General features: G+C 39.5%; 1 protein-coding gene across 7 annotated transcripts in view; it reads right to left on the minus strand.

Moving 5' to 3' along the window:
- LOC140480429 (protein PALS2-like) overlaps positions 1–26,954 on the minus strand; it is a 152,635-nt gene that overhangs the window by 29,614 nt on the left and 96,067 nt on the right. For 3 of the 7 annotated variants that reach the window (XM_072575280.1, XM_072575277.1, XM_072575278.1), the window contains 4 exons: positions 25,067–25,188; positions 17,618–17,770; positions 10,644–10,796; positions 8,156–8,383 (listed from right to left, as the gene is read on the minus strand). In XM_072575280.1, the coding sequence (XP_072431381.1) occupies positions 8,156–8,383; positions 10,644–10,796; positions 17,618–17,770; positions 25,067–25,183 (651 nt within the window). In that variant the 5' untranslated portion in view covers positions 25,184–25,188. Of the gene's footprint in view, positions 1–8,155; positions 8,384–10,643; positions 10,797–15,168; positions 15,393–15,735; positions 15,834–17,617; positions 17,771–25,066; positions 25,189–26,954 lie in introns of those variants that run through there. The other 4 variants (XM_072575281.1, XM_072575279.1, XM_072575283.1 and 1 more) reach the window with 3 other exon arrangements.

A 26,954-nucleotide genomic window follows, 5' to 3' on the forward strand; every position in this document is an offset into this window, starting at 1 on the left:
AGAGAGATTTAGATAGATCATGTATGTGGGCAAAGGCCTCACAGATGGAGTATAATGTTGGTAAATATGAGGTTATCCTCCTTGGAATTCAAAATAGGAGGCCAGAGTATTATTTAAATGGTGAAAGATTGCAGCATGCTGTTGTGCAAAGGGACTGAGGAGTGCTCATGCATGAATCGCTATAAGTTGGTTTAGAGGTGCAACAGTAATCAGGAAGGCAAACGGAATATTACTCGAGGGACTGAATTTAAGAGCAGGGACATTCTGCTGCAATTATACAAGGTGTTGATGAGGCCACACCTTGAGTATTGCGCACAGTCTGGTCTGCTTACTTGAGGAAGGATATACTGGCTTTGGAGGTGGTGCAGAGGAGGTTCACCAGGTTGATTCCAGAGATGAGGGGGCTACCCTATGAGGTGGGGTTGAGCCGCCTGGGACTGTACTCACTAGAATTTAGAAGAATGAATGAGAGGGGATCTTATAGAAACATAAAATTATGAAAGGGTTAGATACGATAAAGACAAGCAAGTTGTTTCCACTGGTGGGTGAGACTAGGACTAAGGGATATGGCCTCAAGATTAGGGGGATTAACTGTTTTTCCCAGCCAGTAGTGAATCTATGGAAATCTTTGCCCAAGACAGTAGTAGAGGCAGCTTCATTAAACATATTCAAGACACAGTTGGATGAGTTTTTGCATGGTAGGGGAATTAAGATTTATGGGGATAATGCAGGTTGAGGTTGTGGATGTAGGTTTGCTTGCTGAGCTGAAAAGATTCATTTCCAGACGTTTCATCACCCTACTAGTTAACATCTTCAGTGGGCCTCGGGCGAAGCTCTGCTGATAAGAACTGCATTTTATGTTTGGGTTTCTTTGGGTTGGTGATGTCATTTCATGTTTCTTTTCTCAGGGGGTTGTAGATTGGATCTAACACCGTGTGTTTGTTGATTGGAGTTCCGACTGGAATGCCATGCTTCTAGGAATTCTCGTGCATGACTTTGTTTGGCTTGTCCCAGTCGAAGTGGTGTCCTTCTTCATCTGTATGTGAGGATACTAGTGAGAGAGGGTCATGTCGTTTTGTGACTAGTTGATGTTCATATATCCTGGTGGCTAGTTTTCTGCCTGTTTGTCCAATGTAGTGTTTGTTACAGTCCTTGCATGGTATTTTGTAAATGACATTAGTTCTGCTTGTTGTCTGTATGGAGTCTTTCAAGTTCAAGTTCATTAGCTGCTGTTTTAGTGTGTTGGTGGGTTTGTGGGCTATCACGAAGCCAAGAGGTCTGAGTAGTCCGGCAGTCATTTCCAAGATGTCTTTGATGTAGGGGAGAGTGGCTAGTTCTGGACGCGTTTTGTCTGCTTATTTGGGTTTGTTGCTGAGAAATCTGCGGACTGTGTTCATTGGTACCCGTTCTTTTTGAATACACTGTATAGGTGATCTTTCTCTGTGCTGCAGTGTGAGATGGCTCGTTGGAATAATGTCCTGATGCAGCTTTGCTTGTGGGTGTTAGAACATAGATAGAACATAGAACAATACAGCACAGAACAGGCCCTAGCTTAAGCACCTATCCATGTACCTATCCAATTGCCGCTTAAAGGTCATCAATGATTCTGACTCTGTCACTCCCACAGGCAGTGCATTCCATGCCCCCACCACTCTCTGGGTAAAGAACCTACGCGACCCCCTTTACCTTCCACCCTTCACCTTAAATTTATGTCCCATTGTAACACTCTGTTGTACCCGGGGAAAAAGTCTCTGACTGTCTACTCTATCTATTCCCCTGATCATCTTATAAACCTCTATCAAGTCACCCCTCATCCTTCGCCGTTCCAATGAGAAAAGGCCTAGCACTCTCAACCTATCCTTGTACGATCTATTCTCCATTCCAGGCAACATCCTGGTAAATCTCCTCTGCACCCTCTCCAAAGCTTCCACATCTTTCCTAAAGTGAGGCGACCAGAACTGCACACAGTACTCCAAATGTGGCCTAACCAAGGTCCTGTACAGCTGCAACGTCACCTCACGACTCTTGAATTCAATCCCTCTGCTAATGAACGCTAATACACCATAGGCCTTCTTACAAGCTCTATCCATCTGAGTGGCAACTTTCAAAGAGCTATGAACATCGACCCCAAGATCCCTCTGCTCCTCCACCTTACGAAGAACCCTACTGTTAACCCTGTGTTCTGCATTCTTATTTGTCCTTCCAAAATGGACAACCTCACACTTGACAGGGTTGAACTCCATCTGCCACTCTTCAGCATCATATCTAAGTCCCTTTGCAGCCGACAACAGCCCTCTTCACTATCCACAACTCCACCAATTTTCGTATTGTCTGCAAATTTACTGACCTACCCTTCAACTCCCTCTTCCAAGTCATTAATAAAAATTACAAACAGCAGAGGACCCAGAACTGATCCCTGCGGAACTCCACTTGTAACTGGGCTCCAGGCTGAATATTTACCATCTACCTCCACTCTCTGACTTCGTCTGGTTAGCCAGTTCTCTATCCAACTGGCCAAATTTCCCACTACCCCATGCCTCCTGACTTTCCGCATAAGCCTACCATGGGGAACCTTATCAAATGTCTTACTAAAATCCATGTACAATACATCCACTGCTCTACCCTCATCCACATGCTTGGTCACCTCCTCAAAGAATTCAATCAGACTTGTAAGGCAAGACCTACCTCTCACAAATCCGTGCTGGCTGTTCCTAATCAAGCAGCGTCTTTCCAGATACTCATAAATCCTATCACTCAGTACCCTTTCCATTACTTTGCCTTCCACCCAAGTAAGACTAACTGGCCTGTAATTCCTGGGGTTATCCCTATTCCCTTTTTTGAACAGGGGCACAACATTCGCCACTCTCCAGTCCCCTGGTATCACCCCCGTTGACCGTGAAGACGAAAAGATCATTGCCAACGGCTCTGCAATTTCCTCTCTTGCTTCCCACATAATCCTAGGATATATCCCGTCAGGCCCGGGGGACGTGTCTATCTCAAGTTTTTCAAAATGCCCAATACATCTTCCTTCCTAACAAGTATCTCCTCTAGCTTACCAGTCCGTTTCATACTCTCCTCTTCAACAATATGGTTCCTCTCATTTGTAAATACTGAAGAAAAGTACTCATTCAAGACCTCTCCTATCTCTTCCGACTCAATACGCAGTCTCCCACTACTGTCCTTGATCGGACCTACCCTCGTTCTCGTCATTCTAAATTGCTTCTGTAGTTCAATATTTGGTCCGTTTGAGTTGTTTGCCTGTAGACGCTGGTTTGAAGTTCCCCATTGACTGGTTGCTCTGTGACATCTAGGAATGGCAGTTTGTTGTTTTCCTCCTCTTTAGTGAATTTTATGCCAGAAAGGGTACTTGATGGTCTTAAAGGTTTCGTCTAATTTGTTTTGTTTAGTGATGACAAAGGTGTCATCCACATAGCGGACCCAAAGTTTGGGTTGAATGATTGGCAGAGCCGTTTGTTCAAGTCTCTGCATTACTGCTGATATCAGGGTGACGAAACGTCTGGAAATGAACCTTCCAGCTCAGTGAGCAAACCTACACCCAGAACTATGAACAAATGAGCTGGAGCATAAGTCCTGGATGAGCAGAGGTCTATGATCCAATGTGTGAAGAATTTCCGCCATGCACCCTCTTGTACAAAGTTAATTTCAAAATACAACAGCAAAAAAGAATTTACTTTAACAATGATTTCACTTACCAAACGTAGGATTTAAGCCATTTAAAGTACACTATGCCTACACTCTGTCAGTTGAAATAAAATGCTTTAAGCTTTTCTCCAAGGAAAGCCCTACTTCACCGATGAGAATCACTGCTTCATTAAAGTTGGTTTTAATTAACTCCAACTTTCAGCGAGGACATTCTATACAGTCAAGGTACATTCTCACATTGGGGAAAGATTGTGCAAATGGAACTCAGCGTTGGTGGAATAACCAGACTGAGATATAACAAGAGGGTGTATACAATAGAGGTCAGCAGATAATACAAATGATAGCCAGGCTGAATATAGAAAGTTCAAAGTAGCAAAGAAAATGGAAATGAGAGGGCAATATTAAAGGAATCTAGAAATATTCTATAGGCATATGTATAGTAAAGCAATGGTAAAATGGTATGGAGTCAAATAGGGACCAAAACAGCATATTTACACAGGGGCATAGAGGGCAGTCCCAGGTATTAAATGAGCATTCAAATCCAATTTTACAAAAGATCATGCAGCAACAGTCATAGTGAAAGTGGAAACATTCAATGTACTGGATAGGTAAAAGGAATTTTTAAAGGCTGACTGCATTTAAAGTTAATAAGTCACTAGGACCGATTAAGAATTCCTTGATTCGTTCATGGGATATGGATGTTGCTGACACATTCAGTATTTATTGCCCATCCCTAACTGTACTTGGACTGAGTGCCTTACTGGGTCCATTTCAGAGGTCTGTTAATTATTAACTACATTGCTGCAAGTCTGGAGATATATGTAGGCCAGACCAGATAAGTATGACAGATTTCATTCGCTGAAAGACATTAGTGAATTGGATGGCTTTTTGTTCCAATCAATGCTAAGTATATGGTTACCATTAGGTTAGGTTTTTTTTTTAATTTAGCATTATTACTGAATTAAAATTTCATCGTGGGTCACTGTGGGATTCAAGCCCATGTCACCAGAACAATAGCCTTATATATATCCAGGATATGGAGAGACGAGAAAGGAACAAAACTGTAGAGGCACTGCCTGCAATACTCCAATCCATTCTATGTACAGGGATGGTATCAGAGAACTAGTGACACCCTTGTTCAACAAAGATTATAAAGATAACCCTAGCATCTACAGGCCGGACAGTTTTAACTTCGGTGATGGGCGAGGATTTACCAACAATAATCCGGGACAAAGTGAACAGTAACTTAAACAAAAGTGGATTAATTACGGATAGACAGTTTTGATTTGTTAAAGGCAAATCATATTTAACTAAATTGAGTTTTATAGCAAGCTCAGTGAGGATTTAGGAGAATAATAGTCAATGTGGTGTACATGGATTTTCAAAGGCATTTCATAAGGTACTAATTGGCGGATTCGACTATAGTGACAAATCGATCAAATAAAAAAAAGGGTCAGTAGCAGCATGAATGTAAAGATGACTGAACAGTTCTTTCCTGCACACATAGGAAGGTACAGAGCATGGCACTTCAGAGGTCAGTACTAAGACCCATGCTTTTCCTAATTTGTATCAATAATGTAGAGTTGGTGAGCAGGACAATTTCATAACTTAATAGATGGTACAAAATTTGAAAGTATTGTGAACTGATATGGATAATGGTAAACTTGATGGAATGGATAGACAGATGGCAGGTTAAATTTTTTTTAAAGAGATTCATAAAATGACACACTTGGGTCGGTAGGATGAGGCAAGACCTTACAGAATTAAGGGTGTGGATCCAAAGTGGGTGCAGCAAAAAGAAAAGGCACCTGAGGATAGATGTACGCAAATCACAAAGTAGCAAGGCAGGTCGAGGAAGTGGCTAAGGCAGCACTCAGGATCCTACACTTTATAAATAAAGACACAGAATACAAAAATTATGTTGAACTGTTAAACACTTATTCAGTCTCACTGAGTTGCATCCCACAATTCATGAAGAATGGAAAAGCCTTAGGGAGGATGGAAGAAAGATTCTCTGTGAACCGCAAGGACGAGAGAGTTCAGTTCTCTAGTAGATGGGAGAAATTGCTGTTTTATTCTCCTTACAAAAAATGATGTCAACAGGAGATTTGATATCAAAGTGTTCAGATATTAAGAGGTTAAATGGAATAATCAGAGAGAAACGGTTCCTATTGCCAAAGGATCAAGAACCAGAGGATATCAATATAAAGGTGAATGGCAAAAAAGACTAACAACGACATGACAAGAAACTTCTTCTAAGCAGTTAGTTGCTAGGATATGGAACACACTGCCTGACAGTAAAGGTAAAGCCACTATAGTCTGAGCTGATTGGATGAACAACTTCAGAGAGGAAAATACAGGGTAAAGGCAGGTCAGTAAGACCAGCTGAGTTGCTCTCAGAACTAAACACAGAACACTGGAGAAACTCAGCAGTGTCATACCAAACAAAAAGTTCACTTTTTTTTTCCCTTTCTCCACAGATCCTGCTAGACCTAGTGAGTTTTTCCAGCATTATCTGTGTTTATTCCAGATTTCCAGGATCTGCAATATTTTGCCTTCATTGCTCTTGAAGAGGCATGGGCATGTCCTTCTAAACTGTAACCATTTTATGATCCTATTCTAGCTAGGTTAGAGAACTTTCCAAATTAACCACGACTTCTGAATTTCATATCATATCTCAATCTAATCAGTGGCTGTGATTCAGCGAACATTGCAGAAACACAATTAAGTAATTTGATCAGTGCCACAATGACACATTGAAATGAGAAATGTGAAGCCCAGGTTTAATTGACAATCACATTTGTAATTTTGATTTAAAAAGTTATTTCAATACGCAGAATCACATCACGTGCTGCTGATGGGTACCATCTGATTCCACAAAGTACATTCTGAAAAGATTAAAATGAAGAGAAAAATATACATTCATACTGACAGAGAATGTTGAAAAAAATTAAGAGGTGAGCATTGCAACAAAATAACTCGTGCTGATTCATTTAAATTACAGCACACTAATGGAAAGTGTGTCAATTTATAATCTAAACCAAGTATGCCTCATCTTGTGGAACAGACAGCTGGATTCATGTCACACCAGTAAGTGAACAGCATTTGATTAAATTACTGAGTCAGGCAAGTTATGACTAAACACTACACCCAATTCTCAATCCAGTTTGTTTTTCATGGACTACAGCTTCTCCTTCTCTCTTCCCACAATAATATGTCGCCCTCTCCACAAATTCCCATCCAACACCACGCAAGTAATTTCTGGGCTCTCCTCTATTTTTTTCTGTTTCTACTCATTCCACCTACTTACTTCAGTTACCGGGGGAGATAGCTTCAGAGGCTAGGTGGTCAGGTTAGAAATAATTGTAGGTGCAGTTCTAGGGCTTAGTGGCTATTCTGTTTAATCATACCACATATGAAGTAAGCCCAAGTGTACAGAGAATGTTGGCAGAGGCTCTCAGGTGTGGGGACAATATAACAATCCAAGCAAAAATGGCCAGACAACCTTCTCACGTAGCTGTTTCTCGACCAGCATGGCAAATAAAGATTGGACTCATTTTTATTTTGTTAGGTTTAACAGTCTAAAGTCAAGTCCAACTATTAAAACTAATGGAGACTATCCTGTTCAGGACTAATCCAGATCAGTGGCTGCAAATCTAACCTCCCCCATCTATTAAGTACAAATGGTACATTAGCTTTCACATTTTAGAATTACAGGAACAGCTCTTAAAAGGCACCGTATTCTTGTTTGTAACATGAGGTCTTACCCCTATACTATCTTGGTAGCCCTGGTTTAAATGTTCTATAAAAAAAATTTTATGCAGCACCAACTAACAGAACATCCTCACTGAAATCTGTAGACCAAATGACAAGATAAATCCTAATAGCACCATACCATGAACATGGTGTATGCATCTGGTGACATTACCTGCCTTGGCACCAGTAAGCAAAGCAAGGCTCTCCCAAGGTGGGAAATGTTCCTTTGCTTGAGAGTCAGTTTGGGCTTGCATCCTAAAGTTTAGAATCACATTAAAATTGCTTCAACTTCAAAACTACCCAAACCCAAGTCAGTGCACCAACTATTCCACGTTTATAAACTTGCCGTCCAAAAAACCAACACCTTCCAATTCATTTCCTGACTGGATCAAAGTAATTTCATCTCTTCAAGTTAAGTAATCCATCAGATAATTCAAACATTCACTTTGGTGGTGGCCGATTATTTAATGAATTTCAGTATAATGGAACATTATTACATAGCTGTTCAAATAGTGAACACTCAATAGCAATAGGATACCCAACATGCAACAGATTCTAGAATCAAATAAATGTACAATCCAATGCTCAACAGGAAAATACTTTTTATTTCCAAAGATGTATATTTTCAATGGCTTAATTTATTAAACAGCAATTATACAAGTTTGTTTGCATCACTAGAATTTAGATTCAATTGTGTTAAATCTTTCCTAATCAGCACCTTTGCATTCTCTCTTACCTGGAGAGGCATAGGAGTTTCTTTGTAGCTGGGCAAGATCTTGAATGTGATGCCACCGCTACAGTCCTTCAATGCATCCTGCAGTGCTTTTGGATCAGACCCAACTTCTCTGCCATTTACTTCTTTAATGATGTCACCTACATGGAGAAGACCTTGCCGATCAATCATACCACCGTGGAGAATCCTTGCAATTACCAGCTCATTGTTCTCTACCCTAAAGGTAAGACCCTACAGAGAGAGAGAAAAAAAAGATATTTGATGTTTATTGCAAGGTTTTTGCTTCCCCCAAAGTCAGAAATAATGTAGCTGTTTAAGGAAACAGTAAGCATTTCCAATTTACCCAAAATGCTGCAAATTCAAGCTGTCAAATGACAGGAATAGCAAAAATGCTTTTGTCCCTCTCTTTACTCTCTGTACAATTACGAAAGTGATTTCGCAACAAAATACATTCGTAGTACAAGGGAACAGTGGCAGATTGTATATTAGAAGAATTGCCTTTACAAATATAATGCTTGGTCTTCAATGAGAACTTTGTTTTAAAAGTCTGCCTGCAAGCCACATCAGAAGGAGAAGCAACTCATTGCACTTTGGAAATTGGAAGCATCTCTAAACATTTAATAATCACTTGAGAAAGACTAAATACCACATTCACTATTCCGCTCGGTGAATATCTTAATATTTTTCTTTCATTTCATTTGGGATTACAACTTCATGGAATAGCATCGTAGAAAATTTATAGAAAAGGAGGATTTTCAGCTTGTTGTATCTGTGCTTGCTCTCTGCAAAAGCAATTTAAATGTCCCCACGCTTTCCAGATAGCCCTGCAAATTTCTCTCTTCAAGCAGTTAAACAATTCCCTTAAAAAAATCGCAACTGAATCTGCTTCAACAAACTCAAAAGAACCTGCATTCCTATCCAAAACATCTAGTGTTTAAGAACTGTTCGTTCACCAATCTCAGGTATGTATGAACATACAAATTTGGAGCCAAAGTAAGTAAAATCTGCCTGAGCCTGCCCTGTCAGTCAATAAAGGCAATGGCTGATCAGATTACTCCACATTCCTGCCTATCCCAGTAAACTTTCAGCCCACACAAGGCGTCTACCTCTGCCTTCTCCATCTTCTGTCAATGGAAAACATTTCTCCCTATCCAGCATGACTACATCCCTCATGATCTAACATTTCTATACCAAATCTCTTCTCTAGCTTCTCTTCTTGAAGGGAAAATGACCCCAGCTTCTCCTATTAACCAATACAACTGAAGTCACTCAGCCCTGAAACCATTTTTACATATCTTTCCTGCAACCTCTCTAATGCTTTTATATCCTTATGTTTAATATATAGAAATGGATGTCACATTCCAGCCAAACCAGGAGTTTATAAAAGGTTCATCACAATTTCCTTGCTTTTGTCTTCTATGCCTTCTCTGCAATAAATGTAATTTGTCATGCGAACACCTACTCCAATTTCCATCCTCTTGAAGACCACCTTCCTCAGTTCACAAAACTTCAGTAGTTTTGCCACCTACAATTCTGAAAATAAATTCTCTCCCATCAATATTTTAAAAATAATTATGAAACAGCCAGAAAAAAAAGACGACTCTTCCCCCTTCCACAAACAGTTCACAAGTAGTCTAAACAACATTATGAAGCCAATATATTGAAAGCAATTCTAGCCTGAAGGCATCACAGTAAGCCCACTTGTAGAAAACAAAATGGAGAGTATATATTGGTCCAAAAGTTTAAAATGGTGGAATACTTTCCTACAAATTTAACACCTCCATTATGCTGATGTATGAAGTAATTATATCAATATTGAGAATCACATGCAAAACAGTGATTCCAGGTATGTTTCCTTTTGTTGAGTTAGTTGCTCTCAATTCAAACAAGCAGTCATGGAACAGTACAATTGGCTTCTGTATGTGTTAGAGAGAATAAAATCAATTAGCATTCCTGATCATCTAACATGCCTTGATGAAGTACACAGATAATTGGATGATTACCACACACAAGGCCAGACTTGAACAGCTATGTAAGTCTTATAGTTCAGTTCACGCAAAAAAAAAATGCATATTGACATGAGATACTCAAAATAATTGGCATCTATACAGCTCAAATCCAGCAACCCATTAGGAGGAAGGAATAAGATATTGTTCGGAAAATGAAAATTAAAAAAAAGAAAGCATCTTCACCTTTAAAAGGTTTTCCTTCTTTTAGACCAGGAGCTTAAATACCTGCAACATTACAGGATCTCTAGTTCACCTACTCTCTGGTTCAGATTACATCTCAAACCTATTCCCAATGCTGCCCCATTCAGATCCACAACCATACAGAAACAGGGCACTGCCTAGGCAGCAGTTCTAGGATTGGTGCAATAATGTGACTGAAACTGCAGAAATTTTGCAACACCAAAATATTAAAATCCAACTTGGTTATAAGCAAATACCCAAAATTAATCAATGAAATCTCAAAATAAAAGCTAAATACTGACCAAAGGCTCTGTAGCCTTCTTTTGAATTCCAATCATGCGAACAGCATCTCCTGATGCTGTCTGGTTGCTCACTGTTTCATTCAGCAGACTGGGACTTGAGGGTGGTGTTTCATAACACTTCGATGCAACCAAATCATGGGCTTCCAAAAGTGACTGCAAACATTATGAATAAAGCATTATTTCCTGAACAGTAGTGCAGAATCCAAGATACTCAATAACATCCATACATTTCACCAGAAATGTTTAACGTTGACCACACTATAAATCTCAGTGGATAATCCCACCTTATTAATTAATTCAACATGCTCATAACATTGACAACTCAAATACTGGAGTCATGTCATATCAGCATCTAATCCGCAATATTCTTAGTAGTTCTCTCTCAAACCACACTTATTTTCAACATTATGGCATGTAGCCACACCACAAGCTGTTCCAAGCTAACCTTTATCAACTAATAGCGTCACTTTGTAAAGCAAAACTGGTTTTCCAGATTTTTCTCCATTTAAGTTGCAATTCCAGTTCATAGTTCAGTACATTGACATCAGTGACATTAGTTTGATGGTTAAAGATGGTTGTGATTAAGAAAAACTGGGAACAGAAGGTCAAGAAGGAAAGGTGGCAACACAAATGTAACTAGGACATCCTTTTGTTCATCAGCAATCTCCAATTCAATACCGAGCCTATCAAATGTCGATGTCGATGTCGATTCTGACTTTTGAAGATTCAAACAATAGAATAACTGGCCTGTTGGCCACAATATTCAGACACAAAAGTCCAAGGATCACAATTTACATAATAAAATAGAGATCAATCTTTTAGGCAGTATGCCTATTGCTCCATTAAAGCCTGAAGTAAATCAACTTTCCTGAGCTGATAGATTCCAAGGGCACTCTTTGTGGGATAATAATCTAAATCCTCAGAACACTTGAGTCTCTCTTTGTACCTACCCCTTTTTCCTTCTCACCACCACCCTCCATCTCAGCCTTCATAAAGCTCCACTATGGTTCTGTGAATGACTTGCAAAATTGCCATGTTTTTGGTTATACAGTCAACATGGAGCAAACCTATTAACATTAAAGGTCATGAATGGGAATAGTGGGCGTTAAGGCAATACCTTCCATTAAATAAAGTCTTTAAATTAAAGCCTTAAACACCCACAAATACCTTACGGGAATAAGCTGTTTGGATTCCCAAATAACATTCAGTAAAGATGCTCATGACTCAATCCAGAACGTTTGGAGTCATGGAACAATCAGCAAAATAAATACCAAAATGGCTAATAAAGATCAGAACAGAATGAAACACAAAACAAAGTGTAGGGGTTAAAAGCAGGAACTCAGATTAGTAGACTGAAGATCTGTAGAAGCCCTGTTGTGAAGATCTATATGGAAATTGACCATTAAGGTGAAACTTCCAACAGGCAATTACTCTGCTCTCAAGGACCCTGTAGGACAGAGCTGAAGACAATCACACGATCAGATACTTGGGATTGATCCATGGTACTTACTCATATCATTCCAGTGGAAATGTTAGACAAATTATAAAATCTAACACTTGAGTAATTTCACAACTGACCTCTATCACACCCTCGAACCTCCCTCCCTCAGTCACCACCATCCCAACACTCCAGCTTGCCAAAAGCTCTCAACAGCAAATATCCTGACCAAACTGACTAATGCCATAAAAAGGAAGTGCCCCCTGTCATCTCCGGATACTCCTCCACTATGAGGATACTCCCTTAGAGATGCTGCACAGAATATTTGACAGCTGGGATCAGAAGATCCAGAAGAAACGTGGAGTCATATCAGGCTGGGTGAATCTTTCCATGCAGTGTAAACACACTCTATATTGCCACTGAATGAAAGAGTCAGGCCTTAATTTGAACACTTCCAATGGGTATAGTTAATAATAGAAGGACTGTAACAAAACACAAGGAGAACTTAATAATAAGGCATGTAACAGACAAATGAAGTTCAATATGTGAAGTGCGAGGTGAGGTGGCAAACTTTGCTTAGTATATGGGTTCACATATTTCCGGGAAAATAAGATCCAAATAAAATGGTGGTGAGATCTGGATTACTAAAAGCTGCAACACAGATTTAATTAAGAAAAAGTATACTATGCACTGCTAGAGGGATAGAAGTGAGAAACAAAGATACCTACTTAACACTGATGAGACCACCCATAGGAGAAATATGTACAATTCTTGTTTTCATTTTATATAAAGGATTGCTATGAAGGCAGGTTTTTAGGATTGAAGATGACTTGTTTCCATCTGGTTCAACAGCTCGATACACTTTATCTGTCCAAAGTGTGATCTGCAAACTCTACCACGTGGAAACAGGTAGACGATGCTTGAAGAGTTGAGTAAATGGGTTGTTTGAAGGTTTCGTGTTCCCTCCGACACCTTGACCTTGTCTCTGCCCTTTCACAATGAAGTCTCGAGATTGGCACAGGCTCCATTTCAGTTGGTCACGAGCACAGCCACAAAGTTCTAATTCACTTTGGGAGTCTGGTTTCAGGCTAGAGGCATGGACAATTACGGCAGGCATGTCAAAGCACTAGAGAAGCACCATGCTTTTACAAGATCCCCCAAATCAGGTGGCAGGAAAGGCAGTTCAACCGTAGCTGGTGAGGGACATGTAGTTTATCAATGTCGAAAGAAATGAAACATTCTCCTAAGATTTGGCCACCCTCAAATCTATTACTATTCTCTACCTACACCACAGTGACATGCAAAACAGGATCCTCATTAATGGAACCACCACAGGCTCTATCTCAGCGAAGACTAGAGGAATACAAGACTGTGTCACTGCACCAAATCTCTCTTCCATTTTACTTGCTGCAATACATCATCTCCAGCATTCTCCAGAGGGATGGAGATAATCTGCGGAACAATTTGAAAAACTGTTCAGCCCTATGTAGCTTTCAAGCCAGAAAAAAAAGTCCACTCCAATCTCAGTCTCAGAGCCTCAGAACACAAATGATATTTGTAAAGATGGGCCTTTCCCACTAAACTATGTTCCTCTTCCAAACAGTTTCCACATTTCCAATCAATTAAGATCAATAGTGGTATCTTGGAAAATTTAGGCCATTTTCCAAATCTTGGAGGAATTATTCTCAACAAAGGCAGACATGAATGACAAAATTCATCATCACCTCTACATGTGTCAACACAGCCTTTGGCCAACTAAGGAAGAGTTTTGAGGACCAAAATCTCAAACCTGAGACCAAGATGAAACACCCTCCAAATCCATGACCACTTCTATCTAGAAGGTCAAGGACAGCAGATATGGGTACACCAGCACTTTCAAGTTCCCCTCCAAGTCACTCACCATCCTGACTTGGAAATATATCGCTGTTCCTTCGCTGTCATTGATCCTGGAGTTACCTCCCTAAGGGCATTGTGGGTCCATCCACAGCAAGTGGACTGCAGCAGTTCAAGAAGGTAGCTCACTACCTTCTGAAGGGCAAATAGGGATGGGCAATAAAGGCTGGCCAGTCGGTGACACCCACATCCCACAAAATGAAGAAATTAAAACGCTGACTGTGGTCCTACATATTTTGGAGACTTGGACAAGCTATAGAGGTACTGCAGACCATACCAAAAATGTTTACTGGCTTGATACCGGAGCTGAGAAATTATACACATCAGGAAAAACTGAGCTGACTGCAACCCACTTCCTCGAGAAAAGAGATCAAGGATAATGGAGGTCTTTATTATTATGAAGGTGTAGATGTAGTGAGGATGTTTGAGAAAAATCAGAGCTGGGGTTAATGTAAGATTGCTATTAATTAATCCAATAGGGAATTCAAGATAAACTTTCCTACTTGGACAGTGTAGAGATGCAGCATAGTCAAACCCAATTGGCCACGGTATTGGTGTGCTACTTGACTAAAGGGATCCAGCAGACCTTGAGAAGAGACCTGACAACAGACGTGACAGCAATCTATGATCAGCACAGTTTATGTAATTTGTGGGGACAGGAAGCCAACCAACCTGGCGATCAGCACGATCTGTTTATCGGAGGATGAAACTGCTGTTAAGCAAATTCCTGAAGTCTGTCTTACAGTAACAGGGTTAAGACATGTAGGCACCCATTCTGGCAAGACACCAAAAAGGATTCCAAATGTTTGGGGGGGGGGGGGGGGGGGGGGGGGCACAAAGACTATCACAAGAGGAAAAAGTGAGCAGTGTTTCAAAGCAGATGGACGTTGTGCACTCATAGATGATGAGCATGACATCCATTTCAAAGCAAAATTTGAGTATATTTCACCGAAGGTACAAAACCTGTAACACAAAAATGAACAGTGCCAACCCTTATAGATAAAAGGAACAAAGTGACAAAAGCAACAATTTGATCAACCGAATGACTGCAAATTGATCACGTGTGATTTGACTGTAAGTAAGGGGAATGTTTAGCTACAAAATTGTCTTGACTATTAAAGAAATAAATTTAACTTCTAAAAATATCTAATTAGATTCAGAGTCATTTTGGTAACCTAAAATAGTTCAACTTACATTTGCCTTAGTTAGTAGCAAGAAGGTGGTACCTGCCACCATAAGGGGAAGTTAAGGCAATTATCCGTGCAGTTGAAACTCAATCCAGTTTAACATTTCCAACATCGGAGTGCAAAAGATTATCCATACCAGATATAACCATATTTCTAATACCATCCTCTTGTAATCTTTACTGCTAAATGGAAATCAAACAAAAAGCACGACATCCCTCTCCAAATGCAGTCATTAAAAATACAGAGCTCAGATCTGCTCCAGTGAAAATTAAATCATCTCCATTAGCTACTTAATCCAATTTTGATTAGAAAAACCAAGGATTATAGCCATTAGAGAATTGTTCAAAACAAACAGTACACACTCAACATTACTGTAATTCACTTCATAGAATTCAAGAAATGCATACCAGACATAACACATCAACAATTCAAATGCAAATTTAAACTCTTATGGCCGTATGTCAAAAACAAGACATTTGACAAAAAGTACAGCAACAAGAACACCACGATCAGCTCCCACTTTCAAAACAGTTTGAAAGATAATATATACAATCTTAGTCATGGATTCTCTTACAGAAAGTCATTAGCTCTGTTCAGACACTCAAATAGGAAATGTTTGATGAAAATAAAACCTAGTTTACAGCTTCAAATAAAACAGCTTTATGTTTTCATGGCACAGTAATGGTGACAAGAGGATTATAAAGATTACTCAGCTAAAATCTTTTAGACAGCTGTCTCATCAATAGAAGCTTTACACTGAAGTGCTGATAAACAAAACAGTTTTGAGATTTAGAGGGAGCACCTTGTTTATACATCTCAGGTTATAATTTAACCGTAAAATAAATAACTTCGGTGTTTCAAACACTGGTCTCTAAACCCTACAAATGGATTAATCATCATGGAGTTGCTCACTCCTCTGTGGATCAGAGGACTCAAACTAGATTCATATCATATTTATTTGGAAAATGACAAGTGTGATTATTGAACTCTCAGTAAGGTTGCCGACCAAGTGCATACTTGTGAATGACTTAAAACAAAACTTAAGTGTGACGTTTACTACATTTAAAATGTCATCACAATTTAATATTTCAGATAAAATGTGAAAGAATGGCAGGTGCTGTAAATCAGAAACAAAAACAGAAATAGTTAGAAAAGCTTAGCAGATCTGGCAGTATCTGTGGAGAGAAATCAGATTTTTTTTGGGTCAAGTGATGAAAGGTCACTGAACCCAAAACGTTAACTCTGATCTCTCTCCCCAGATGCTGAGCTTTTCTGTTTTGGTTAAAATTTCAGATATTTTGCAACATTAGTCAAAAATATATACTCTGTAGAAAATAACAATGTTATTTAGAGGGGCATTTTTGGTGAATTCCTGTTTATGTTGTTGCTGTATTACTACTGTTGAAAAAGAGTTAACTCGATTGATTGTTCATAGGAAAGAGTCAAGTCACTTTACGTCACGGGATTAATAATGATAAGCTCAAAATAATTTGCAAAGACTTCAAATTTGTGCAATCTATTGTAGTAGTAAATTCCTTTTAAATTCATTTTGTGAATGTGGGCAACGGTTTATATTCACCAAGCCTTGCAGCAGGATGCAAGGTATTACTCTAAAATTATGGCCCTCAGCATCTGAAAAAATGAAGCAAAAAGCAAAAAACTTTACAGCAATTTAAGAATCCTTTCAGAGATTCAGTTTGAGCTAATTATTAGAAGACTTAGCTACCTTAGACATAGAAAAAAAAAGATTCTCTTCTAGATTTGGGTTGTATAGATATGTAGAAAAATATTTTAGGCTGAAGTATCACAGTTTATGCTTCTCTTTCCCACGTATTCATTATTAGTGACGGAGATGGGAGATGGGAGGGGAGGGCTAACAATTCAGTAATCCAATGCAGAACCAGCCCTGTGAGTTACTGTCTTCTTTCATTTCAGCTTATTCTACAAGTATTGACTAGTTGGAGCCTAACAAGATGCTATCCACATGACCAAATGTAACAGAGAGGAAAGCCAGCAATTTTTTAAATAGATTTTGGCAAAGAAGATATAAATATTGGTTTAAAAAATCACGTAATATAATCCAAACTGAAGGAATTAAAGGCATAGAAAATGAAAACTAAAATTGGAACATGTCCACAATCTAACAAAAAATAAGCATAATCTTGGCCTAATTTTTATTTAAAGTAATTGAACATTTTAACTAAATACATTTGGACCTTGGAGAATTTTTGTCTAATGTTTTCATTCTATACTTTATGAAAAAATCTACCATCAAAATACATAAATTATAAAACAGAAAGCTCAGAATAGCTAAACTAAATTAAAGGATAAACTGATCTTTCCATGCAACCTTCAGTTTCCAATTAACATTTGTCAATAGAAACTTTGCTATTAGTCCATATTGTTCATATCAGAAACTCAAAAAGAAATAAAAACTGTACCACAGCAGCTTATACCTGAAAGTGTGGCTCCTTCAGGATTTTGGCCAGCTCTGTCGCAGTCTCATTGTGATTGACTATGCAGCTGATGTCTTCAAGAATTTGCTTCACAAGATCTACATTATTCTCTCTCACAGCTTCCAATTTGGTTTCTTCAAGTCTCTCATGAGCCTGCAACAGACAAACACATTAACACCTATATTTTTTTAAAACAGCATTATATTGTTACGACACAGCAGTGAAATCTTCTGCTAATTAAACCAAACACCAAGAAAAGCTCACCTCGCCTCATAATCTGTTAAAATATGAGTACCAGAGAACCCCGAAAATACCATTTAAAAGAAAATAATATCAATTTATTCCTTAACTCAAAGTGAACATTAAACAACTATTCAAAACTCCAAGCCCCCCTTTCTCTTAATTGCTTATTATCTGCCTCCAACTCTATAACAATATACCATTCCAATAAAAAAATTATTAAAATTACATCAACTTAATTTCAAAACCATGCAGTGGCTGTCATCTCCAGTGTCTGTCTTCTTTCAACTGAAGATCTCCCTGAGTTGTCGTCTTTCTTTTATTGCGAAGATGTTTCAAATGAGAAAGGTACCTTTGATAGAGTGTTTTTGAATGGCAGTCTCTCTCGATGGCAGTTACTCTGTCTGACTTTCAAAATGCCTTTTTTTTAAACCCCCAACATCAAATTGAATTTATTGGTTCAATGAGACAATGTTGGCAAAAAATAAATCAACTGGATTTTAGTATCCTGGGGGCATAATTTAAACTGATTGGCTAAATTTGAATTGTTGTCAAAACAGCAACCAACTCAGGTATCTATTTCACAGCCAAATATTACATATTTTCAGTTTTCCAGAACACCTAGAGACTGCTAGTTGTCACAGGTGCTTGTCAGCTCTCAGTTCAGAACACCATTCACTCTCAAAAGGTACAGTACACGCCTTCAACTTCATAACAATATTGTCAACATATCTATACCCTGTAGATAATCGCATACACAGTACAGGCAAACAAAAGGACAACGATCATTGCTAACTGTTCTGGAGACATTGGGTTTTGCTGGGTAAAGTCAAACTCCAGTGTTTGTGTGGGTTTTTTTCATATGCTATTGCACAGAATTGAACAGCTTTAGTGACTATGCATTCATTAAAAATTATATTTTACATGAAGTATATTTTTGAGATTTTAAAAAATTCTTAACAAAGCAGGTGAAATATTTCATAAATATTCTGTCCAGAATGGAACAGCAAAATCTATTAAGCTTTGTTCAAACATTAAAACTTAAACGTTTAAGTTCTCATATAATTGAAAATCTAAAAAAGGTTCATATTAATCATGATCAACATAGTATTTTCATTACTTAAAGATGACAGGTTAAACATGAATGGCTGAAGTCAAAGATAAGTGTCAAATTAATCCATAACAGATAGCTTAATGTCCCAAAGGCCATTATGTTGTACATCCAAATTTTGACAATATTTGATGGAGAATATTGCTCATCTTGGAAACTAATTTAGAGAGGAAAAAAAAATCCCTCAGAGCTACTGTGCCCACAATGGATTTTATTGTTGTCCTCTTTTATTAGTAGAATTAGGTGATTTTGACAGAATCAGTTCTAAACAAATGAAATTCAAATCATGATGCGATGCGAGCAAAATGTTTTGAATTGAAGTCTTTTCTCCTTCCAAATTCATTCATTTTTGTTATTTTGTACCCATAAGCAAAAATATGCATGTGTATCACTTATGGTTTTTTTTGATACAATACCAGAACAATAAAATGTCCTATTCAGTCATGCAATTAAATGTCTGTATGCACCAGACACTTCCATATAAATAATGCAAGACACCTCTGCAAAAAGTTAATGAATCTATTTAGTGCCAACAATGCCACTCTGGACTAATTATTACTCAAATCTTTCAGTGTTAAGGAACTGTTTAATTAGGCTATGATAAGCTTACATGTTAAAAGGGAATGACAGAGGAGATAGATTAATTGCTTAACACGAAGTTAAAAATCACAACACCAGTTTATATAGTCCAACAGTTTTATCTGGAAGCACTAGCTTTCGGAGTGCTGCTCCTTCATCAGGTGGTTGTAGAGTATAAGGCGTAGGACACAGAATTTATATCAAAAGTTTACAGTGTGATATAACTGGAATTATATATTGAAAAAGACCTGGATTGTTTGTTGAATCTCTCATCTTTTAGAATAAGCATGTTGGTTTCAGTTCTTTCATATGTAAATCTCAGAACTTTCTTAAAGTTACATTCTCAAGTGAACTTTAACAAGAGGTGCCATGTTGGCCCAGATAATGCATTGAAGGTGTGAGGTGCCCTGTGTGAGGCGGTCTGTTTAGACTGATTCTAATCTAAAAAAGGGATTTACAGATTCATGCAGTTTTTGAGCAAAATAAAATGTAATTCTGCAGTACAAATTCACCCCACAAACTTGTGTGCGTGTGCATATAAGTGTATGCGCGCACAAGGGGGTCTGAGTGTCTGTGAAAGTGTGTGTGTATGTGTATGTGTGTGTGTGTGAGTGTAAAGGGGTATAAGTCTCTGAGAGGGTGTGCGTGAATGTGGGAGTGTATGTTTGAGCGGATGAGAGAGAGTGTGCGTCTGCCTGAGAGGTTGGTGCAATGGGGTCACCTGTAGTCCCAGTTGAGGCCATCCCCATGGGTACAGAACCTGGCGATCAGCCTCTGCTCGGCCACTGTGCATTGTTGCCTGCCCCAAAGTCCGCCTTGGAGGACTGTCATTTGAGGGTCAGAGGTCAAACGTCCCAGACCACTGAAGTGTTCTCCGACTGTTGGTTGTTGCGTAGTGTCCATTCACCCATTGCCATAGCTACTGCTCGGTCTCGCCAATATTCCACGCTTCAGGATATCCTTGTCTGCAGCATATGAGATAGACAATGTTGGCCAAGTCGCATGAGTACCTGCCACATATATGGTGGGAGGTGTGCCTATGTGCAATGGTGGTATCAGTGTCAACACCCTGACAAGTCTTGCAGCATCTACCATGACAAGGTTGTATGGTGACATCCTGAAAGCTGGGCAGTTCGCTGTGAATAGTGATCTGTTTGAGGTTTGGTGGTTGTTTAAAGGCGAGAGGTGGAAGCGTGGGGAAGGTCTTGGCGAGGTGCTTATCCTCATTGATGATGCATTACAAGCAGTGATGAACATGGCGTAGTTTGTCAGTTCCTGGGAAGTATTGGACAATGAAGGGTACTCTGTCAGTCTGTCGCCTGTGGAGGTGCTGAGGACTGGCATCTCAGCACCTTTCACTCTACCGCAAACCCACTGATAACCTCACAATGCTACACTTCTCCAGCTTCCACCAGAAACATATTAAAACAGCCAGCCCCTACAGACAAGCCCCAGACATGCACAGGATCTGTTCAGGAGAAACATGACGGGCACCTGGAAGAACCCAAGGATGCCCTCACAATAATGGGATACGATGCTTAACTCATCGACCGTCAGTTCCGACATGCCACAGCGAGAAACCATAATGACCTCCTCAGGAGACTACATCAGCTGCAACTGACCGACTACCCTTCATTGTCCAATACTTCCCACGAGCTGAAAAACTTCACCATGTTCATTGCAGCCTGCAACACATTATCAATGAGGATCAGCACCTCGCCAAAACCTTCCCCACACCTCCAATTTTTGCCTTTAAACAACCACCAAACCTCAAACAGATCATTGTTCGTAGCAAACTGCCCAACTTTCAGGACAACACCATACAACCTTGTTACGGTAGATGCCGCAAGATGTGTCAGAGTGTGTACACAGAGCACCATTACACATGGAGACACCTCCCACCATGTACGTGGCAGGGACTCATGCAACTCAGCCAATGTTGTCTATCTCATACGCTGCAGGCAAGGATACCCTGAAATATGGTACATTGGCGAGACCAAACAGAGGCTACAGCAACGGATGAATGGACACTGCACAACAAACAGGAGTGTTCCGTCCCAGTCAGAGAACACTTCAGTGGTCCAAGACATTTTACCTCAGACCTTCGGTTGACCTTCCTCCAAGGTAGACTTCGGGACAGGAAACAATCCAAAATGGCCGAGCAGGGGCTGATAGTCAAGTTCGGTACCCATGAGGATGGCCTCAACTAGGACCTTGGGTTCATGTCACGCTACAGGTGACCCACTGCTTCAGACAGACAGACACTGACACACACACACTCAGGCAGACGCTCTCTCATGTCAAGCTCTCTCCCATATGCTCACACATATACTCCCACACTCTCACAGACTTATACCTCTTTACACTCTCAGACATTCAGACCTCCCTGCCACATGCATGCGCGCGCGCATACACACACACACACACACACACAAACACACACAAACACACACACACACAAACACACGTTTGTGGGATGAACTTGCAGAATTACATTTTATTTTGCTCAAAAACTGCATGAATCCACATAAGGTTTTGTAAATCCCTTTGTTAGATTAAAATCAGTCTGAACACTGGGACACAGACAGCTTCACACCTTCACACCTTCAAAGCATTATCTGGGCCAACATGACACCTTTTTTAAAGTTCACTTGAGGATGTAACTTAAAGTTCTGGGATTTACATAAGAACGAACTGAAACCACCATGCCTATTCTAAAAGATAACAGACTTAACAAATAATCCAGGTGTTTTTCAATATATAATTTCAGTTACATCGCACTGTAAACTTTTCATACAAGTCCTGCGTCCTACAATGTTATACTCCACAATCACCTGAAGGAGCAGCGTCCCTTAAGTTAGTGCTTCCAAATAAAGCTGTTGGAATAAAACCAGGTGTTGTGTGATTTTTAAATTTGTACACCCCAGTCCAACACCGGCATCTCCAAATCTTGCTTAACACAAGATTCAACAATTTCAGCTTCCTGGACATACTGATACTTCAGAAATATATCTAAAGAAAACATCTTTGAAAATTGATTGCATTCAGAAAAATTAGTACAACCTAGTGTGCTTTGTTAGCGCTTAGTTCTTCACACAAGACACATAACTGCATCCATTTTGATTTGTAAAATGACTTGACAAATATCTGCTGGAAAGATTAACTTGCTAGATTTTAAATTCAATTTCTATAATCCAGCAAAATAGTTAAAAAATGAATCCTCCTTAGATCATTACAATACTATATTGAATAATATATTGTTTAATAATAGAATTAAAATGTAATAACATTTTAATTCTAATTAACATTCGAACCATCAGGAGCTGGTGTATGGGAGAAGGATTCACATTTTTGGATCATTGGAATCTCTTTTGGGGTAAAAGTGACCTGTACTAGAAGGATGGATTGCACCTAAATTGGAAGGGGACTAATATACTGGCAGGGAAATTTGCTAGAACTGCTCGGGAGGATTTAAACTAGTTAGGTGGGGGGGTGGGACCCAGGGAGATAGTGAGGATCGAGATCAATCTGAGTCTGGTACAGTTGAGAACAGAAGTGAGTCAAACAGTCAGGCCAGGCAGGGACAAGGTCAGACTAATAAATTAAACTGCATTTATTTCAATGCCAGGGGCCTAACAGGGAAGGCAGATGAACTCAGGGCATGGTTAGGAACATGAGACTGGGTTTTATAGCAATTACAGAAACATGGCTCAGGGATGGGCAGGACTGGCAGCTTAATGTTCCAGGATACAAATGCTACAGGAAGGATAGAAAGGGAGGCAAGAGAGGAGGGGAGTGGCATTTTTGATAAGGGTTAGCATTAGAGCTGTGCTGAGGGAGGATATTCCCAGAAATACATCACAACACCAGGGACCCGGGTTCAATTCCACCCTCGGGTGACTGTCTACGTGGAGTTTGCACGTTCTCAGTGTGCCTGTGTGGGTTTCCTCCCACAGTCCAAAATTGCACAGGTTAGATGGATTAGGCAATGCTAAATTGCCCATTGTGTTGTGGGATGTGTGGATTAGGTGCACTAGTCAGAGGAAATGTAGAGCAATAAGGAAGGGGAATGGGTCTGGGTGGGATACTCTTCGGAGAGTCTGTGTGGACTTGTTGGGCCAAATGACCTATTTCCAGACTGTAGGGATTCTGTGATTCTAAAACCAAAGCAATAATGCTGGCTTAACATGAAACTGGTATTATATAGAAGAGAGTCATTGTTTCCAATGTAATCATAAAATACAGGATATAATTGTCATTTTTATGTTAAAGAATCTATCTATCTATCTATCTATCTATTGCAGGATGCCAGTGAACAATGTACCACACTTTCAGATCCTCAGTATTTTGAAGAAATTGTTTTAATTTTTGTTTTGCAAAACTGAGGAAAGTTTTGCTAATCCTGTGCAAAATTACAAATGCAATTTCCCCACTGATCATGTGTTTTTATATTAGATTGAAAAATCAAACTCTGACCACCAATGGCTCATGGCTATACTTCAGATTTCAACCTCTCCATCATAAACACAGCCTAATTTCATCACTGATCATCACCGATCATCACCTATGTCAAACCTTAGCACTAACGGAAGGGCTACTCCAGTACAGTCCTTTCCAGTCACCCTCTTTAAATCCAACTTGTCCAAAACTCAGGTCACTTGCCCAATGTCAAGTCCCATTCACGCACCCAGCAACCTGGCTTTGATGGGCCACATTATTTTCCAACACAGGAATGATAGCCACTGCACTATGTTACAGAATCAGTAATCCAAGGGTTTGGACCAATGCTTTGGAGAAAAAAGTTCAAATGCCACCAGTACAACTGGAAATTTAAATTCAATTAATTACTTAAATCTGGAATATCATCAATATTGGTAACTATGGAACTACCAGCTTGTTGTAAAAATCAACTTGATTCACAAATGTCATTTAGGGGAAGAAGTTTGCTGACTGGACTGGCCTCTACAAGATTCCAGATCCACAGCAGTGTGACAGATTCTTCACTGACCTCTCGTGTAGACAAGCAAACCACTCAGTCATACTCAAGAAGTGGTCCACCATTTGAAGGGGAGTAATGATAGGCAATTAATGCAAGCCTCATCAACAACACCTACTTCCTTAAAATGAATAATGTAAAAAACAAAATTAGCTTCATCCTTCAAGTCATTGATTGTGTTACCCCATGTTCTTTCATTCTCTTTATAATCCCTAAAAATGTTCCATTCATTCACAACAACCACTTACATATTGTCTCCTCATCCACTGGTTGCAGCAAAACCTGTTTATGTATTTGTCCCCCAAATTCCTTCTTCAAAAAACAATACATTGGAAAAAAACTTCAAGAAAGCCTCACATTGCCTCTACTTTGTCTTCTTGATGAATTTTCCAATACTGTCTATGAAGCACCTTCAAACACATTTTATACCAATAACATGAAATTAATGTCACCATCATGAATGAGTCTTTAGGAAATACAGTAATGAGGGATAAAGCAATTCTAAGAATTGCAAGTACAATACCTTGGCAAGAGATCTGACAATAGGACTCTCCATTATTCCTTTAAGAAAGAGGAGGTCTATCTCCTTAGCTCCCGTAGAGACCGGCAACTCGTGGAGGTTGTCCAATACCTGCTGCATTGCTGCTAAGATGTGAAAGAAAATGAAATAGTGAAGCTGTTAATCACAACAATAGCTAACAACTTTAACACTATTTATATTTAGACTATTTTAGACAGACATCAGGTTTCATTAGTTGTTGGCAGACTACTAAAAAAAAATTAAAACTGATTCCAGTTATTCAGGAACAAAAGGAGATTCCCAAAACAATTACTTTCTGATAAATTTTGTAATTTCCTTCACAGGTTCAGTACACGTACGAAGCTTCAGACATCATCAATAGCAAATGGAAACATGAGCACCATAAATATCAAGCAACACATATTCAGCATCCTGCATTGGACAGAAAGCCCTAATACAAACCAGGCAGGTCATAAAGGAGAGGAGAAAGTGAATATCAAAGATTTTCATCTTGCACTCAGCGGCACAACACAAGAATGTCAAATTACAAAACAAACAAATTACAATACCTGATAGTACAAACCAAAAAGGGAAGCTGACTGATTGTGGCAATGCCTTGGTCAAAGAGACGTGCAGGCTAAAGTCAACAATTATGACCACAGTAGGATACAGTTGACTTTTCTTAATTAAGTCCGTAAATTTTAACAGAATAATTTAAATGTTCAAAATTACTGTATTAATTAATTTCAATGCACTGAATTTTTGCATTTCTAGTGTCAAAAATTAACTTGAATTAATTATTCTCAGTGAAAAGGGAAGGCATTCTAGAAAACATTTTAATGCCACGTATAACATGAGTTAGAACATACGTTCCTTCAGTTCTCTTTCCTGCACCATCACAATCAGCCCCATACCCTCCCCATCCGTTATCCTGAAGCATGCTATTAAGATATCAATCATACTTTTAAAACCCACCATAAAGGCATAACAATTATATGCACTAAACAATTGACTTGGTGGTGTCAATCACATTCTAGTCAGTCAATCTCGCAACCCCTATACTCAATAACGTCTGCAAGAAGTAAGCGTCGTTGGTTGAGAATCCTATCAGATCGCATGGGTCAGTTGGAGAGGCAGTTGGAGGCAATGAGGAGTTTACAAGAGCGAGACGGTGTGATGGATGGCAATTATAGGAAGGGAGAAAAGCCACAGATACAGTCAGGTAGATGGGTTAACTCCAGGAAAGGTAGGAAGGGGAGGCAGGTAGTGCAGGAATCTTCCGTGGTTATCCCCATTTCAAACATGTATGCTGTTTTGAAAAATGCAGGGGGTGATGGACTCTCAGGGGAATGTAACATGAACAGTCAAGTTTCTGGTATTGAGACTGGCTATAATGTAACGAGGGGTACGTCAGGTTGCAAGCAATCGATTGTGATAGGGGACACTCTAGTCAGAGGCACAGACAGACACTTTTGCACCCAGCAACGAAAAATCAGAATGTGTGTTGCCTCCCCTGTGCCAGGATCAAGGATATCTCAGAGATGGTGCAGAATGTTCTCAAAAGGGGAGAGGGACCAGCAGAAGGTCATTGTACATATTGGACCCAACGACATAGGAAGGGAAAAGGACGAGATTCTCAAGGGAAAACCGGAGGTCCTCGAGGGTAGTAATATCTAAATTACTCCCAGTTCTACGAGCGAACGAGGATAGGAATAGAAGGATAGTGCAGAAGAATGTGTGGCTGAGGAGCTGGTGCATGGGAGAAGGGTTCACATTTCTGGATCATTGGAATCGGACTAAAATACTGGCAGGGAGATTTGCTAGAGCTGCTTGGGAGGATTTAAACTAGCAAGGTTGTGGTGGTACTGAGGAATCCAGGGAAATAGTGAGG

Source organism: Chiloscyllium punctatum, chromosome 8, assembly GCF_047496795.1.
Source record: "Chiloscyllium punctatum isolate Juve2018m chromosome 8, sChiPun1.3, whole genome shotgun sequence".
Lineage (NCBI taxonomy): Eukaryota > Metazoa > Chordata > Chondrichthyes > Orectolobiformes > Hemiscylliidae > Chiloscyllium > Chiloscyllium punctatum.